Source organism: Homalodisca vitripennis, chromosome 7, assembly GCF_021130785.1.
Source record: "Homalodisca vitripennis isolate AUS2020 chromosome 7, UT_GWSS_2.1, whole genome shotgun sequence".
Classification (NCBI taxonomy): Eukaryota; Metazoa; Arthropoda; class Insecta; order Hemiptera; family Cicadellidae; genus Homalodisca; species Homalodisca vitripennis.
Genome location: NC_060213.1, coordinates 26287243 through 26304870, shown reverse-complemented (window position 1 = coordinate 26304870; position 17628 = coordinate 26287243). Strand labels below are relative to the sequence as shown.

General features: G+C 30.9%; 4 protein-coding genes across 4 annotated transcripts; all 4 read left to right on the top strand.

Moving 5' to 3' along the window:
• The first annotated feature begins 705 nt into the window (after positions 1-705).
• On the top strand, positions 706-2476 carry LOC124366655 (basic-leucine zipper transcription factor A-like). The gene is made up of 2 exons (XM_046823256.1): positions 706-1227; positions 2249-2476. The coding sequence occupies exons 1-2, from the start codon at positions 865-867 to the stop codon at positions 2474-2476; spliced, it is 591 nt and encodes a 196-aa protein (XP_046679212.1). The 5' UTR covers positions 706-864.
• Positions 2477-6604: 4128 nt separating this feature from the next.
• Positions 6605-8126, top strand: LOC124366654. Its single transcript, XM_046823255.1, has 2 exons — positions 6605-6829; positions 7852-8126. Exons 1-2 carry the CDS (start codon positions 6605-6607, stop codon positions 8074-8076), a joined length of 450 nt encoding a protein of 149 aa, XP_046679211.1. The 3' UTR covers positions 8077-8126.
• Positions 8127-12111: 3985 nt separating this feature from the next.
• LOC124366508 lies at positions 12112-13714 on the top strand. Its single transcript, XM_046823095.1, has 2 exons — positions 12112-12420; positions 13440-13714. Exons 1-2 carry the CDS (start codon positions 12196-12198, stop codon positions 13662-13664), a joined length of 450 nt encoding a protein of 149 aa, XP_046679051.1. The 5' UTR covers positions 12112-12195; the 3' UTR covers positions 13665-13714.
• Positions 13715-15466: 1752 nt separating this feature from the next.
• LOC124366653 lies at positions 15467-16963 on the top strand. The gene is made up of 2 exons (XM_046823254.1): positions 15467-15717; positions 16739-16963. The coding sequence occupies exons 1-2, from the start codon at positions 15493-15495 to the stop codon at positions 16961-16963; spliced, it is 450 nt and encodes a 149-aa protein (XP_046679210.1). The 5' UTR covers positions 15467-15492.
• Positions 16964-17628: the final 665 nt, after the last annotated feature.

Genomic DNA, 17628 nt, shown 5'->3' with positions numbered 1-17628 from the left:
CAGGTTACAATAGTCTGCAGCTATACACAGTGTTATACGCACTAACAAATGAAAAAATAATGTAAGATTAGTTTTTAAACTAAACACTTAATTGGATTTTTGTTCAGTCACCTATAACACAAATACGTAAACTACGATAGGCCAAAAATCATTTACACTAAACTAAACAAAACAAGAGGAACTCACCAAATTACCAAACCAAAGGAGATACATGCTAAAAAACCTTTTGTTTTAGTTGAGATTGAGTCCCGCTGAAAACAGAGTTTGCCGATACCAACTGCCAACACGTAAACTTAAAATTACCGTAAGATGCTACGGTGATATAACAATGCCCACCAATAACAACGTATATAAACAAATGTATAAACAACAATGAATTATGATGATAAATATGTACAAATAAATAATAGTTAAATTGGTTGTATGTACGAAAAATATAAACAAAACATATTCCCAAAAATATATTATAATTTTTAAGTAAAACTCTTATACATATTTTATTTATTTTTTATTAAATTCATCCTTGTTATATTTACAGTTATATGCACAATATTAAAATCATAATTAATTGTTATTATACATCTTATTGTTTATGAATTTTGTTATTGACTGACATTGGTATACCACGGTGATACATTACAGTAATTTTAAGTTCACGTATTGGCAACCCTGTTTTCGGCGGGACACTCAATTATTTAGCGTCGTTGGTCCCGCCATTGTTTAGTTTGGTACGTTCCTTGGTTGGGAGTAAGTGATCTTTGGTGTTTTGTAGTTTACGTATTTGTGTTATAAGTGACTACACAAAACTCAAATTATTAAGTGTTCAGTTGAAATATTAACCATACATTATTTATTCATTTCACAATGTATACACATAACCAGAACAGAATGACCGGAGGGTCGCCAAACTTTCAGAGATCAAGATTTTCAGGCGGAACACCAACAAGAAGTCATAGTTATGGGTCCAGACAGCCATTACATTTACAACAAAACTGTAACTACATGACACCCAGAGGAGGTCGAATGTTCAATCCAAGGAACAATTCTGCAAGTCCAGACTTTATACCGTTGGGTATCAGTAGCCCTATAAGAAGAGACAGGCAAAGTTGGGGCAAAAACAATCACAGCAACAATTCTAGTCTTTCTGGTTGGAGCTCACCTTCAAGTTCAAATTCCAGTCCCCGTTTCAGCCCCTACAATAACCATGGTTCCAGAGGAAATTTCAGGGTGAGTAAGAAGTCTAGGCCTAGTCTGGCATTTTCCCTAACACTTTTCTAATATTTTGTATGTAAATATTTATTTTGCTCGCTTGTTTTAGGCTATTTTTGTTTTTTCTTGTCCAATGAAAAAATTGCTTAAAGGTGAATTAAAAACAGCTAAATGTATTTAGCATTTGAAAAGCCCAAAATCAAAAAGTAGGCCTAATAGGTTTGATTACAAGGCCTACTTTGTATTTTTTTCTGATTTGTTGGAATGGAAGGTACTAGTAAGTGATTAAAACATGACAATATAAATTTAATAAAAATGAATGAAAGGCTGAGAAAATTAAGAGAAAGCATTTTTGCTTGAATGGAATGGTAAACTTGGGTAGGGTATTGTCATAAACTTTCATTTAGGGTTCATAGACCTTCAGATAGACATGAATTTAGGTAGATTTTTGTTGAATAAAATAGGCTAACAGTATTAGGTGTAGCTTATGTTAAACACTTGGTCTGCACTATCTCAACAAAATTTAGAAGTTGAGCAGTTACTAACTAGATAAACTTTCCGTCTATCAACAAGGTTTTTAACCTAAAACATTACAAGTTATTACTAATATGAGGTAGCCTACCGTAGAATAACCTGTTTACCCTATGGTCCTGAAAAACACGGAAATATTGTGACTTAAAAGGTAAAAGTTCAAAACTCGAAAACACTCTATTCTGTTTAAAAACTGGCATTCAAGTATGCTTGTATTTTAATTTTATAATTTCTTAGCGATTTTTTAATTTGTAATAAGGTTTGCTCGAGAAATAACCTGGTATTGGGGCCGTAATAAATAATAAATTCCAAACGTCACACTAAGTTCTTTGTACGTAATTTTTCAATAGATAGAAACATATGAAACTTCCCAATAGAATCCCTTGTTGATTGTTTATGAACTTTTTGATATGTTACGCTTGCTTTATGACCAATTAAATATAAAATTTACAACATGTTGTAAGTACTCATTACTACAAAATATTAATTGTTTAATCTAATTTTTCAGAGAAGAGGTAGTTTTAATAACTCCAACAACTCGCCCATCTCCGCGTATGTGTGTAAAGATGCATTGGAAGATCCTTGGTTGGAACTTGAAAAGAAAATGAACTTACAGCAAATTGTGAGATCTGCAGAGCAACAAGAAAAGGCGTCGACTCCTACAACTATTGTCCGAAGTAGTGACTCTGATGTTTCTAGTGATAATGGTGAAGAGGATGATGGTGGAGAATCATAAAATATCAATGTTTGTACAGAATTCATTATTGTATATATTTTTCCTGCATATTTAAAATCTATTTAAAAAATGTAAACGTGTCACCTATGTACTGTTATTATTTTATTTTGACTTTTATATGCTTTCAGTTGTTTAATTTTATTAATTTCTCTGGTTTATATTAAAATTAGAAGCATTTTTATGCAGATTTCTTGTATATTTTATTGAATAAGTCTTTAAGTAGTTTTAACCATTTTGAGTATTCTTACTCATATAATTTTGTACAGTCTACTATTTATTAGTAATAATGCTGTGATATAGTAAAATTTCCTGTACAGTTGTAAAATTGAAATATTTACATTTTATGCCATATGACGTTTGTGAAAAACTTATTCTATCTTAAGTTGATAAAATTTTAATTTTGTAATAAATATGCAGTACAAAATTGTATAATTTTACATGATAGTGTTGTTTGTTATTAGAGAACCGATTTTAAACATTAGCCAATAAAAAATGTTGCAATTTCATAGCAAGTTGTTTTAATTATAGCATTACCTTATTAAGTGTATACTGATAATGTTTTGTATCTTTATCTGTTGTTAAAGATATATTATTCCTTTGATTTATATTAAAATTAAAAGAATGTTTATGTTTATTTCTTGTATATTGTATTAAATGTCTTTAGATTGTTTTTACCATTTTGAGTATTCTTACTCGTATAATTTTGTACAGTTATTATTAGTAGTATTGCTGTGATAATAAGATTTCTTGTACAATGGTTACATTGTAATATTTACAGTTATAAATTACATTACTTTTGTAAAATCTTATTGTATCTAAGTCGATAAACTTTTAAGTTTAAGTAATAAAAATGTATAATTTTACGTGATAACATTATTCGTTGTTGGAAAAGCAATAATTAAAAACAATGTCAATAAAATGTTGCATTCAAACAGTCGTTTTATTACCTTATTCAGTTTGCTTAGTATTTTATATTTTTGGGAACATGCACACACATCATATATATTATGTGTGGGCCCGCACGTTGTGTTGATATATTCCCACACTGGTATTGGTCGATTTCGGTAGATAAAGAAATGGCCAAGATTTTGCTGAGTATTAATTTGGCATAACATTATTTATGAAATTAATAACACAATATTTATGAAATATTTGTAATTTAGAACGAGATTGATGTTGATCATCTTTCTTTATTCAATAATAATATGAATTACTATTGAATACGATTCCAAAGATAACCTCTCTTGTACTCTAAACTGTACATGGATTGCAGTTCGCGGGACTTGGGTGTCGCAAGGCCGTTTGTCCGCATTGTATTGCCTTTGTACGTTTACGTCTATCATTGCGCCCTACGTTGTTGACAACTATTCAACGGATTATATTGTGAAATCGTCTAAGATAAATATAAAAAAACACTTCTGCCATTCTTCACTAAACAAAATAAAGACATAAGTGATCAAAGTGAAGTATCTGCTTTAGAGATGACTTCTACTCCCGTGCCTTGAAAGTGGTTCGCCGGCAATAACAGTAAGTTCAAATAATTCATCATCGCTAGTAATACCCGATACAGAAAATGTATCGAAATGGCCTTAGACCATATCTCAGGACATATTTGAGCGCAAAAAAGAGGCGTTTTCGTGGTTAGATTTCAAGATGGTTTTATTAGGTTGTACATGATGTAAATTTCTCATCTTAATACTTCCAAAAAAGGAACATACTTCAATTTCTAAGTAATTGTGTGCCTTTATTGTTACCTGTAATGGGTCTAATAAGTCTGCCCAACTAACTTCTTTAAGAAAAAGAGAATTTTCTTCATATACAATTAGCAGGCTATTTGACAGCTGAGACCATATCTGCTAAGGCAGAGAAGGAAACCATCGAAAAATTTATGTGATGAACTGAACGTATCAAACCTAGAATCTATCATTAAAATATTTAGATCAGCTTACTATTTGGAAAAAAAAAAATTATAGGCCTTTTTCTGACCACTGTGAACTGTTGGAACTTGGAATGGTGTGGACATTGGTGTAGGGTTTTACACAGTAGATTTAGTGCTACTGAAGTCACTGATCACATCTTTGATGAGATGAAAACAGGAATTGTTCAACAGATTAAACGCATTTCAGTAAAATTTCAATGTTTATTGATTAATCTATAAGCCTAAGCGATAAATATACTTTTAATTGTTTTATTTAAAATGTGAAACTAGCAAAGATCTTCCACAATGTTTTATTCTTGAACCTGATTGAATAGCCTAATCAAACTTCTGATTTTAGGCTCTTTTAGGGTTCTTTGAAAATGTAATGAGTTTTATTACACTTATTTGAAAAAGAATTTAGTTATATTTGCCTGTGATGGTGCTAGTGAAACGTCATGCTAGGAAAAAAATGTGGTGTCGTAGAAATTGCTACAACAGCAATTTCCAAACATTATTCCTTGGCACTGCATGAATCATAAAATAGAGTTGGCTGTGAGTGATTCAATAAATGAAATAGGAGCTGTTAGCAACTCTCAAATTTTTTTGGATAAGCTATATACACGCTTTTATATATACACTCTTTATAGCAAATAACTTAAAAAACCCAAGAGAATTAGCAGAGTGTGCTAAACTTGATTTGTAGATAAATAAAATTGTCGTATTTTGGGTACAAGTTAGGTATTCAGTTCCTTGAAAACAGTAGCGGGCCTTTTGGTATGGCTATCAAGCATTGCATTCCCATTGGAACAGAACCACTACTAAACGAGTGATGTATAGAGGATAAATCCAACGCCTGACATCAACTCAATTTCTTTCAGATTTTGGCATTCATGTATGACATATTAGGACGTGTAGATAAGTTATAGAATATCTTCAAAGAGGGCTACAGCTAGTCTATGCAGAAAAAAAATCAAATGACGGGTAATTACGTTTTTGGTTGTAAATATAATGGTTGTCTGGTCCCATAACTATGACTTCTTGTTGGTGTTCCACCTGAAAATCTTGCTCTCTGAAAGTTTGGCGACCCTCCGTTCATTCTGGTTTTTTTAGATACCGAAGCGTTTGTCCACAAAACAATCAAAGTTTGGATATTTATAGTTCAATCTTGATCACAACTCATAACCTCAAAATGGTCAGGTTACAATAGTCTGCAGCTATACACAGTGTTATACGCACTAACAAATGAAAAAATAATGTAAGATTAGTTTTTTAAACTCTAAACACTTAATTGGATTTTTTGTTCAGTCAACCTATAACACAAATACGTAAACTACGATAGGCCAAAAATCATTTACACTAAACTAAACAAAACAAGAGGAACTCACCAAATTACCAAACCAAAGGAGATACATGCTAAAAAAACCTTTTGTTTTAGTTGAGATTGAGTCCCGCTGAAAACAGAGTTGCCGATACCAACTGCCAACACGTAAACTTAAAATTACCATAAGATGCTACGGTGATATTACAATGCCCACCAATAACAACGTATATAAACAAATGTATAAAACAACAATGAATTATGATGATAAATATGTACAAATAAATAATAGTTAAATTGGTTGTATGTACGAAAAATATAAACAAAAACATATTCCCAAAAATATATTATAATTTTTAAGTAAAACTCTTATACATATTTTAATTATTTTTTATTAAATTTATCTTTGTTATATTTACAGTTATATGCACATTATTAAAATCATAATTAATTGTTATTATACATCTTATTATTTATGAATTTTGTTATTGACTGACATTGGTATACCACGGTGATACATTACAGTAATTTTAAGTTCACGTATTGGCAACCCTGTTTTCGGCGGGACACTCAACTATTTAGCGTCGTTGGTCCCGCCATTGTTTAGTTTGGTACGTTCCTTGGTTGGGAGTAAGTGATCTTTGGTGTTTTGTAGTTTACGTATTTGTGTTATAAGTGACTACACAAAACTCAAATTATTAAGTGTTCAGTTGAAATATTAACCATACATTATTTATTCATTTCACAATGTACTCGTATACACATAACCAGAACAGAATGACCGGAGGGTCGCCAAACTTTCAGAGATCAAGATTTTTCAGGCGGAACACCAACAAGAAGTCATAGTTATGGGTCCAGACAGCCATTACATTTACAACAAAACTGTAACTACATGACACCCAGAGGAGGTCGAATGTTCAATCCAAGGAACAATTCTGCAAGTCCAGACTTTATACCGTTGGGTATCAGTAGCCCTATAAGAAGAGACAGGCAGAGTTGGGGCAAAAACAATCACAGCAACAATTCTAGTCTTTCTGGTTGGAGCTCACCTTCAAGTTCAAATTCCAGTCCCCGTTTCAGCCCCTACAATAAGCATGGTTCCAGAGGAAATTTCAGGGTGAGTAAGAAGTCTAGGCCTAGTCTGGTATTTTCCCTAACACTTTTCTAATATTTTGTATGTAAATATTTATTTTGCTCGCTTGTTTTAGGCTATTTTTGTTTTTTCTTGTCCAATGAAAAAATTGCTTAAAGGTGAATTAAAAACAGCTAAATGTATTTAGCATTTAAAAAGCCCAAAATCAAAAAGTAGGCCTAATAGGTTTGATTACAAGGCCTACTTTGTATTTTTTTCTGATTTGTTGTAATGGAAGGTACTAGTAAGTGATTAAGATGACAATATAAATTTAATAAAAATGAATGAAAGGCTGAGAAAACTAAGAGAAAGCATTTTTGCTTGAATGGAATGGTAAACTTGGGTAGGGTATTGTCATAAACTTTCATTTAGGGTTCATAGACCTTCAGATAGACATGAATTTAGGTAGATTTTTGTTGAATAAAATAGGCTAACAGTATTAGGTGTAGCTTATGTTAAACACTTGGTCTGCACTATCTCAACAAAATTAAGAAGTTGAGCAGTTACTAACTAGATAAACTTTCCGTCTATCAACAAGGTTTTTAACCTACAAAATTACAAGTTATTACTAATATGAGGTAGCCTACCGTAGAATAACCTGTTTACCCTATGGTCCTGAAAAACACGGAAATATTGTGACTTAAAAGGTAAAAGTTCAAAACTCGAAAACACTCTATTCTGTTTAAAAACTGGCATTCAAGAATGCTTGTATTTTAATTTTATAATTTCTTAGCGATTTTTTAATTTGTAATAAGGTTTGCTCGAGAAATAACCTGGTATTGGGGCCGTAATAAATAATAAATTCCAAACGTCAGACTAAGTTCTTTGTACGTAATTTTTTAATAGATAGAAACATATGAAACTTCCCAATAGAATCCCTTTTTGATTGTTTATGAACTTTTTGATATGTTACGCTTGCTTTATGACCAATTATATATAAAAAAAATTACAACATGTTGTAAGTACTCATTACTACAAAATATTAATTGTTTAATCTAATTTTTCAGAGAAGAGGTAGTTTTAATAACTCCAACAACTCGCCCATCTCCGCGTATGTGTGTAAAGATGCATTGGAAGATCCTTGGTTGGAACTTGAAAAGAAAATGAATTTACAGCAAATTGTGAGATCTGCAGAGCAACAAGAAAAGGCGTCGACTCCTACTATTGTCCGAAGTAGTGACTCTGATGTTTCTAGTGATAATGGTGAAGAGGATGATGGTGGAGAATCATAAAATATCAATGTTTGTACAGAATTCATGATTGTATATATTTTTCCTGCATATTTAAAATCTATATAAAAAAATGTAAACGTGTCACCTATGTACTGTTATTCTTTTATTTTGACTTTTATACGCTTTTAGTTGTTTAATTTTATTAATTTCTCTGGTTTATATTAAAATTAGAAGCATTTTTATGCCGATTTCTTGTATATTTTATTGAATAAGTCTTTAAGTAGTTTTAACCATTTTGAGTATTCTTACTCATATAATTTTGTACAGTCTACTATTTATTAGTAATAATGCTGTGATATAGTAAAATTTCCTGTACAGTGATAAAATTTAAATATTTACATTTTATATCATATGACGTTTGTGAAAAACTTATTCTATCCTAAGTTGATAAAATTTTAAGTTTGTAATAAATATGCAGTACAAAATTGTATAATTTTACATGATAGTGTTGTTTGTTATTAGAGAACCGATTTTAAACATTAGCCAATAAAAAATGTTGCATTTCATAGCAAGTTGTTTTAATTATAGCATTGCCTTATTTAGTGTATACTGATAATGTTTTGTATCTTTATCTGTTGTTAAAGATACTTCATTCCTTGGATTTATATTAAAATTAAAAGAATGTTTATGTTTATTTCTCGTATATTGTATAGAATGTCTTTAGGTTGTTTTTACCATTTTGAGTATTCTTACTCGTATAATTTTGTACAGTTATTATTAGTAGTATTGCTGTGATAACAAGATTTCTTGTACAATGGTTACATTGTAATATTTACAGTTTTACATTACATTACTTTTGTAAAATCTTATTGTATCTAAGTCGATAAACTTTTAAGTTTAAGTAATAAAAATGTATAATTTTACGTGATAACATTATTCGTTGTTGGAAAAGCAATAATTAAAAACAATGTCAATAAAATGTTGCATTCAAACAGTCGTTTTATTACCTTATTCAGTTTACTTTGTATTTTATATTTTTGGGAACACACACACATCATATATATTATGTGTGGGCCCGCACGTTGTGTTGATATATTCCCACACTGGTATTGGTCGATTTCGGTAGATAAAGAAATGGCCAAGATTTTGCTGAGTATTAATTTGGCATAACATTATTTATGAAATTAATAACACAATATTTATGAAATATTTGTAAATTAGAACGAGATTGATGTTGATCATCTTTCTTTATTCAATAATAATATGAATTACTATTGAATATGATTCCAAAGATAACCTCTCTTGTACTCTAAACTGTACATGGATTGCAGTTCGCGGGACTTGGGTGTCGCAAGGCCGTTTGTCCGCATTGTATTGCCTTTGTACGTTACGTCTATCATTGCGCCCTACGTTGTTGACAACTATTCAACGGATTATATTGTGAAATCGTCTAAGATAAATATAAAAAAACACTTCTGCCATTCTTCACTAAACAAAATAAAGACATAAGTGATCAAAGTGAAGTATCTGCTTTAGAGATGACTTCTACTCCCGTGCCTTGAAAGTGGTTCGCCGGCAATAACAGTAAGTTCAAATAATTCATCATCGCTAGTAATACCCGATACAGAAAATGTATCGAAATGGCCTTAGACCATATCTCAGGACATATTTGAGCGCAAAAAAGAGGCGTTTTCGTGGTTAGATTTCAAGATGGTTTATTAGGTTGTACATGATGTAAATTTCTCATCTTAATACTTCCAAAAAAGGAACATACTTCAATTTCTAAGTAATTGTGTGCCTTTATTGTTACCTGTAATGGGTCTAATAAGTCTGCCCAACTAACTTCTTTAAGAAAAAGAGAATTTTCTTCATATACAATTAGCAGGCTATTTGACAGCTGAGACCATATCTGCTAAGGCAGAGAAGGAAACCATCGAAAATTTATGTGATGAACTGAACGTATCAAACCTAGAATCTATCATTAAAATATTTAGAATCAGCTTACTATTTGGAAAAAAAAAAATTATAGGCCTTTTTCTGACCACTGTGAACTGTTGGAACTTGGAATGGTGTGGGACATTGGTGTAGGGTTACACAGTAGATTTAGTGCTACTGAAGTCACTGATCACATCTTTGATGAGATGAAAACAGGAATTGTTCAACAGATTAAACGCATTTCCAGTAAAATTTCAATGTTTATTGATTAATCTATAAAGCCTAAGCGATAAATATACTTTTAATTTGTTTATTTTAAAATGTGATGAAACTAGCAAAGATCTTCCACCATGTTTTATTCTTGAACCTGATTGAATAGCCTAATCAAACTTCTGATTTTAGGCTCTTTTAGGGTTCTTTGAAAATGTATGAGTTTTATTACACTTATTTGAAAAAGAATTTAGTTATATTTGCCTGTGATGGTGCTAGTGAACGTCATGCTAGGAAAAAAATGTGGTGTCGTAGAAATGCTACAACAGCAATTTCCAAACATTATTCCTTGGCACTGCATGAATCATAAAATAGAGTTGGCTGTGAGTGATTCAATAAATGAAATAGGAGCTGTTAGCAACTCTCAAATTTTTTTATGGATAAGCTATACACGCTTTTATATATACACTCTTTATAGCAAATAACTTAAAAACCCAAGAGAATTAGCAGAGTGTGCTAAACTTGATTTGTAGATAAATAAAATTAGTCGTATTTTGGGTACAAGTTAGGTATTCAGTTCCTTGAAAACAGTAGCGGCCTTTTGGTATGGCTATCAAGCATTGCATTCCCATTGGAACAGAACCACTACTAAACGAGTGATGTATAGAGGATAAATCCAAACGCCTGACATCAACTCAATTTCTTTCAGATTTTGGCATTCATGTATGACATATTAGGACGTGTAGATAGTTATAGAATATCTTCAAAGAGGGCTACAGCTAGTCTATGCAGAAAAAAAATCAAATGACGGGTAATTACGTTTTTTGGTTGTAAATATAATGGTTGTCTGGTCCCATAACTATGACTTCTTGTTGGTGTTCCACCTGAAAATCTTGCTCTCTGAAAGTTTTGGCGACCCTCCGTTTCATTCTGGTTTTTTTAGATACCGAAGCGTTTGTCCACAAACAATCAAAGTTTGATATTTATAGTTCAATCTTGATCACAACTCATAACCTCAAAATGGTCAGGTTACAATAGTCTGCAGCTATACACAGTGGTTATACGCACTAACAAATGAAAAAATAATGTAAGATTAGTTTTTAAACTAAAACACTTAATTGGATTTTTGTTCAGTCACCTATAACACAAATACGTAAACTACGATAGGCCAAAAATCATTTACACTAAACTAAACAAAACAAGAGGAACTCACCAAATTTACCAAACCCAAAGGAGATACATGCTAAAAAACCTTTTGTTTTAGTTGAGATTGAGTCCCCGCTGAAAACAGAGTTGCCGATACCAACTGCCAACACGTAAACTTAAAATTACCATAAGATGCTACGGTGATATTACAATGCCCACCAATAACAACGTATATAAACAAATGTATAACAACAATGAATTATGATGATAAATATGTACAAATAAATAATAGTTAAATTGGTTGTATGTACGAAAAATATAAACAAAAACATATTCCCAAAAATATATTATAATTTTTAAGTAAAACTCTTATACATATTTTAATTATTTTTTATTAAATTTATCTTTGTTATATTTACAGTTATATGCACATTATTAAAATCATAATTAATTGTTATTATACATCTTATTATTTATGAAATTTTTTATTGACTGACATTGGTATACCACGGTGATACATTACAGTAATTTTAAGTTCACGTATTGGCAACCCTGTTTTCGGCGGGACACTCAACTATTTAGCGTCGTTGGTCCCGCCATTGTTTAGTTTGGTACGTTCCTTGGTTGGGAGTAAGTGATCTTTGGTGTTTTGTAGTTTACGTATTTGTGTTATAAGTGACTACACAAAACTCAAATTATTAAGTGTTCAGTTGAAATATTAACCATACATTATTTATTCATTTCACAATGTAGTATACGCATAACCAGAACAGAATGACCGGAGGGTCGCCAAACTTTCAGAGATCAAGATTTTCAGGCGGAACACCAACAAGAAGTCATAGTCATGGGTCCAGACAGCCATTACATGTACAACAAAACTGTAACTACATGACACCCAGAGGAGGTCGAATGTTCAATCCAAGGAACAATTCTGCAAGTCCAGACTTTATACCGTTGGGTATCAGTAGCCCTATAAGAAGAGACAGGCAGAGCTGGGGCAAAAACAATCACAGCAACAATTCTAGTCTTTCTGGTTGGAGCTCACCTTCAAGTTCAAATTCCAGTCCCCGTTTCAGCCCCTACAATAAGCATGGTTCCAGAGGAAATTTCAGGGTGAGTAAGAAGTCTAGGCCTAGTCTGGTATTTTCCCTAACACTTTTCTAATATTTTGTATGTAAATATTTATTTTGCTCGCTTGTTTTAGGCTATTTTTGTTTTTTCTTGTCCAATGAAAAAATTGCTTAAAGGTGAATTAAAAACAGCTAAATGTATTTAGCATTTAAAAAGCCCAAAATCAAAAAGTAGGCCTAATAGGTTTGATTACAAGGCCTACTTTGTATTTTTTTCTGATTTGTTGTAATGGAAGGTACTAGTAAGTGATTAAGATGACAATATAAATTTAATAAAAATGAATGAAAGGCTGAGAAAACTAAGAGAAAGCATTTTTGCTTGAATGGAATGGTAAACTTGGGTAGGGTATTGTCATAAACTTTCATTTAGGGTTCATAGACCTTCAGATAGACATGAATTTAGGTAGATTTTTGTTGAATAAAATAGGCTAACAGTATTAGGTGTAGCTTATGTTAAACACTTGGTCTGCACTATCTCAACAAAATTAAGAAGTTGAGCAGTTACTAACTAGATAAACTTTCCGTCTATCAACAAGGTTTTTAACCTACAAAATTACAAGTTATTACTAATATGAGGTAGCCTACCGTAGAATAACCTGTTTACCCTATGGTCCTGAAAAACACGGAAATATTGTGACTTAAAAGGTAAAAGTTCAAAACTCGAAAACACTCTATTCTGTTTAAAAACTGGCATTCAAGAATGCTTGTATTTTAATTTTATAATTTCTTAGCGATTTTTTAATTTGTAATAAGGTTTGCTCGAGAAATAACCTGGTATTGGGGCCGTAATAAATAATAAATTCCAAACGTCAGACTAAGTTCTTTGTACGTAATTTTTTAATAGATAGAAACATATGAAACTTCCCAATAGAATCCCTTTTTGATTGTTTATGAACTTTTTGATATGTTACGCTTGCTTTATGACCAATTATATATAAAATTTACAACATGTTGTAAGTACTCATTACTACAAAATATTAATTGTTTAATCTAATTTTTCAGAGAAGAGGTAGTTTTAATAACTCCAACAACTCGCCCATCTCCGCGTATGTGTGTAAAGATGCATTGGAAGATCCTTGGTTGGAACTTGAAAAGAAAATGAATTTACAGCAAATTGTGAGATCTGCAGAGCAACAAGAAAAGGCGTCGACTCCTACTATTGTCCGAAGTAGTGACTCTGATGTTTCTAGTGATAATGGTGAAGAGGATGATGGTGGAGAATCATAAAATATCAATGTTTGTACAGAATTCATGATTGTATATATTTTTCCTGCATATTTAAAATCTATTTAAAAAATGTAAACGTGTCACCTATGTACTGTTATTATTTTATTTTGACTTTTATACGCTTTCAGTTGTTTTATTTTATTAATTTCTCTGGTTTATATTAAAATTAGAAGCATTTTTATGCAGATTTCTTGTATATTTTATTGAATAAGTCTTTAAGTAGTTTTAACCATTTTGAGTATTCTTACTCATATAATTTTGTACAGTCTACTATTTATTAGTAATAATGCTGTGATATAGTAAAATTTCCTGTACAGTGATAAAATTTAAATATTTACATTTTATATCATATGACGTTTGTGAAAAACTTATTCTATCCTAAGTTGATAAAATTTTAATTTTGTAATAAACATGCAGTACAAAATTGTATAATTTTACATGATAGTGTTGTTTGTTATTAGAGAACCGATTTTAAACATTAGCCAATAAAAAAATGTTGCATTTCATAGCAAGTTGTTTTAATTATAGCATTGCCTTATTTAGTGTATACTGATAATGTTTTGTATCTTTATCTGTTGTTAAAGATACTTATTCCTTGGATTTATATTAAAATTAAAAGAATGTTTATGTTTATTTCTCGTATATTGTATTAAATGTCTTTAGGTTGTTTTTACCATTTTGAGTATTCTTACTCGTATAATTTTGTACAGTTATTATTAGTAGTATTGCTGTGATAACAAGATTTCTTGTACAATGGTTACATTGTAATATTTACAGTTTTACATTACATTACTTTTGTAAAATCTTATTGTATCTAAGTCGATAAACTTTTAAGTTTAAGTAATAAAAATGTATAATTTTACGTGATAACATTATTCGTTGTTGGAAAAGCAATAATTAAAAACAATGTCAATAAAATGTTGCATTCAAACAGTCGTTTTATTACCTTATTCTTATTCAGTTTACTTTGTATTTTATATTTTTGGGAACACACACACATCATATATATTATGTGTGGGCCCGCACGTTGTGTTGATATATTCCCACACTGGTATTGGTCGATTTCGGTAGATAAAGAAATGGCCAAGATTTTGCTGAGTATTAATTTGGCATAACATTATTTATGAAATTAATAACACAATATTTATGAAATATTTGTAAATTAGAACGAGATTGATGTTGATCATCTTTCTTTATTCAATAATAATATGAATTACTATTGAATATGATTCCAAAGATAACCTCTCTTGTACTCTAAACTGTACATGGATTGCAGTTCGCGGGACTTGGGTGTCGCAAGCCAGTAAAACTCTTATACATATTTTAATTATTTTTTATTAAATTTATCTTTGTTATATTTACAGTTATATGCACATTATTAAAATCATAATTAATTGTTATTATACATCTTATTATTTATGAATTTTTTTATTGACTGACATTGGTATACCACGGTGATACATTACAGTAATTTTAAGTTCACGTATTGGCAACCCTGTTTTCGGCGGGACACTCAACTATTTAGCGTCGTTGGTCCCGCCATTGTTTAGTTTGGTACGTTCCTTGGTTGGGAGTAAGTGATCTTTGGTGTTTTGTAGTTTACGTATTTGTGTTATAAGTGACTACACAAAACTCAAATTATTAAGTGTTCAGTTGAAATATTAACCATACATTATTTATTCATTTCACAATGTATACACATAACCAGAACCGAATGACCGGAGGGTCGCCAAACTTTCAGAGATCAAGATTTTCAGGCGGAACACCAACAAGAAGTCATAGTCATGGGTCCAGACAGCCATTACATTTACAACAAAACTGTAACTACATGACACCCAGAGGAGGTCGAATGTTCAATCCAAGGAACAATTCTGCAAGTCCAGACTTTATACCGTTGGGTATCAGTAGCCCTATAAGAAGAGACAGGCAGAGCTGGGGCAAAAACAATCACAGCAACAATTCTAGTCTTTCTGGTTGGAGCTCACCTTCAAGTTCAAATTCCAGTCCCCGTTTCAGCCCCTACAATAAGCATGGTTCCAGAGGAAATTTCAGGGTGAGTAAGAAGTCTAGGCCTAGTCTGGTATTTTCCCTAACACTTTTCTAATATTTTGTATGTAAATATTTATTTTGCTCGCTTGTTTTAGGCTATTTTTGTTTTTTCTTGTCCAATGAAAAAATTGCTTAAAGGTGAATTAAAAACAGCTAAATGTATTTAGCATTTAAAAAGCCCAAAATCAAAAAGTAGGCCTAATAGGTTTGATTACAAGGCCTACTTTGTATTTTTTTCTGATTTGTTGTAATGGAAGGTACTAGTAAGTGATTAAGATGACAATATAAATTTAATAAAAATGAATGAAAGGCTGAGAAAACTAAGAGAAAGCATTTTTGCTTGAATGGAATGGTAAACTTGGGTAGGGTATTGTCATAAACTTTCATTTAGGGTTCATAGACCTTCAGATAGACATGAATTTAGGTAGATTTTTGTTGAATAAAATAGGCTAACAGTATTAGGTGTAGCTTATGTTAAACACTTGGTCTGCACTATCTCAACAAAATTAAGAAGTTGAGCAGTTACTAACTAGATAAACTTTCCGTCTATCAACAAGGTTTTTAACCTACAAAATTACAAGTTATTACTAATATGAGGTAGCCTACCGTAGAATAACCTGTTTACCCTATGGTCCTGAAAAACACGGAAATATTGTGACTTAAAAGGTAAAAGTTCAAAACTCGAAAACACTCTATTCTGTTTAAAAACTGGCATTCAAGAATGCTTGTATTTTAATTTTATAATTTCTTAGCGATTTTTTTAATTTGTAATAAGGTTTGCTCGAGAAATAACCTGGTATTGGGGCCGTAATAAATAATAAATTCCAAACGTCAGACTAAGTTCTTTGTACGTAATTTTTTAATAGATAGAAACATATGAAACTTCCCAATAGAATCCCTTTTTGATTGTTTATGAACTTTTTGATATGTTACGCTTGCTTTATGACCAATTATATATAAAAAATTACAACATGTTGTAAGTACTCATTACTACAAAATATTAATTGTTTAATCTAATTTTTCAGAGAAGAGGTAGTTTTAATAACTCCAACAACTCGCCCATCTCCGCGTATGTGTGTAAAGATGCATTGGAAGATCCTTGGTTGGAACTTGAAAAGAAAATGAATTTACAGCAAATTGTGAGATCTGCAGAGCAACAAGAAAAGGCGTCGACTCCTATTATTGTCCGAAGTAGTGACTCTGATGTTTCTAGTGATAATGGTGAAGAGGATGATGGTGGAGAATCATAAAATATCAATGTTTGTACAGAATTCATGATTGTATATATTTTTCCTGCATATTTAAAATCTATTTAAAAAATGTAAACGTGTCACCTATGTACTGTTATTATTTTATTTTGACTTTTATACGCTTTCAGTTGTTTTATTTTATTAATTTCTCTGGTTTATATTAAAATTAGAAGCATTTTTATGCAGATTTCTTGTATATTTTATTGAATAAGTCTTTAAGTAGTTTTAACCATTTTGAGTATTCTTACTCATATAATTTTGTACAGTCTACTATTTATTAGTAATAATGCTGTGATATAGTAAAATTTCCTGTACAGTGATAAAATTTAAATATTTACATTTTATATCATATGACGTTTGTGAAAAACTTATTCTATCCTAAGTTGATAAAATTTTAAGTTTGTAATAAATATGCAGTACAAAAATGTATAATTTTACATGATAGTGTTGTTTGTTATTAGAGAACCGATTTTAAACATTAGCCAATAAAAAAATGTTGCAATTTCATATTTAGTTGTTTTAATTATAGCATTGCCTTATTTAGTGTATCCTGATAATGTTTTGTATCTTTATCTGTTGTTAAAGATATATTATTCCTTGGATTTATATTAAAATTAAAAGAATGTTTATGTTTATTTCTCGTATATTGTATTGAATGTCTTTAG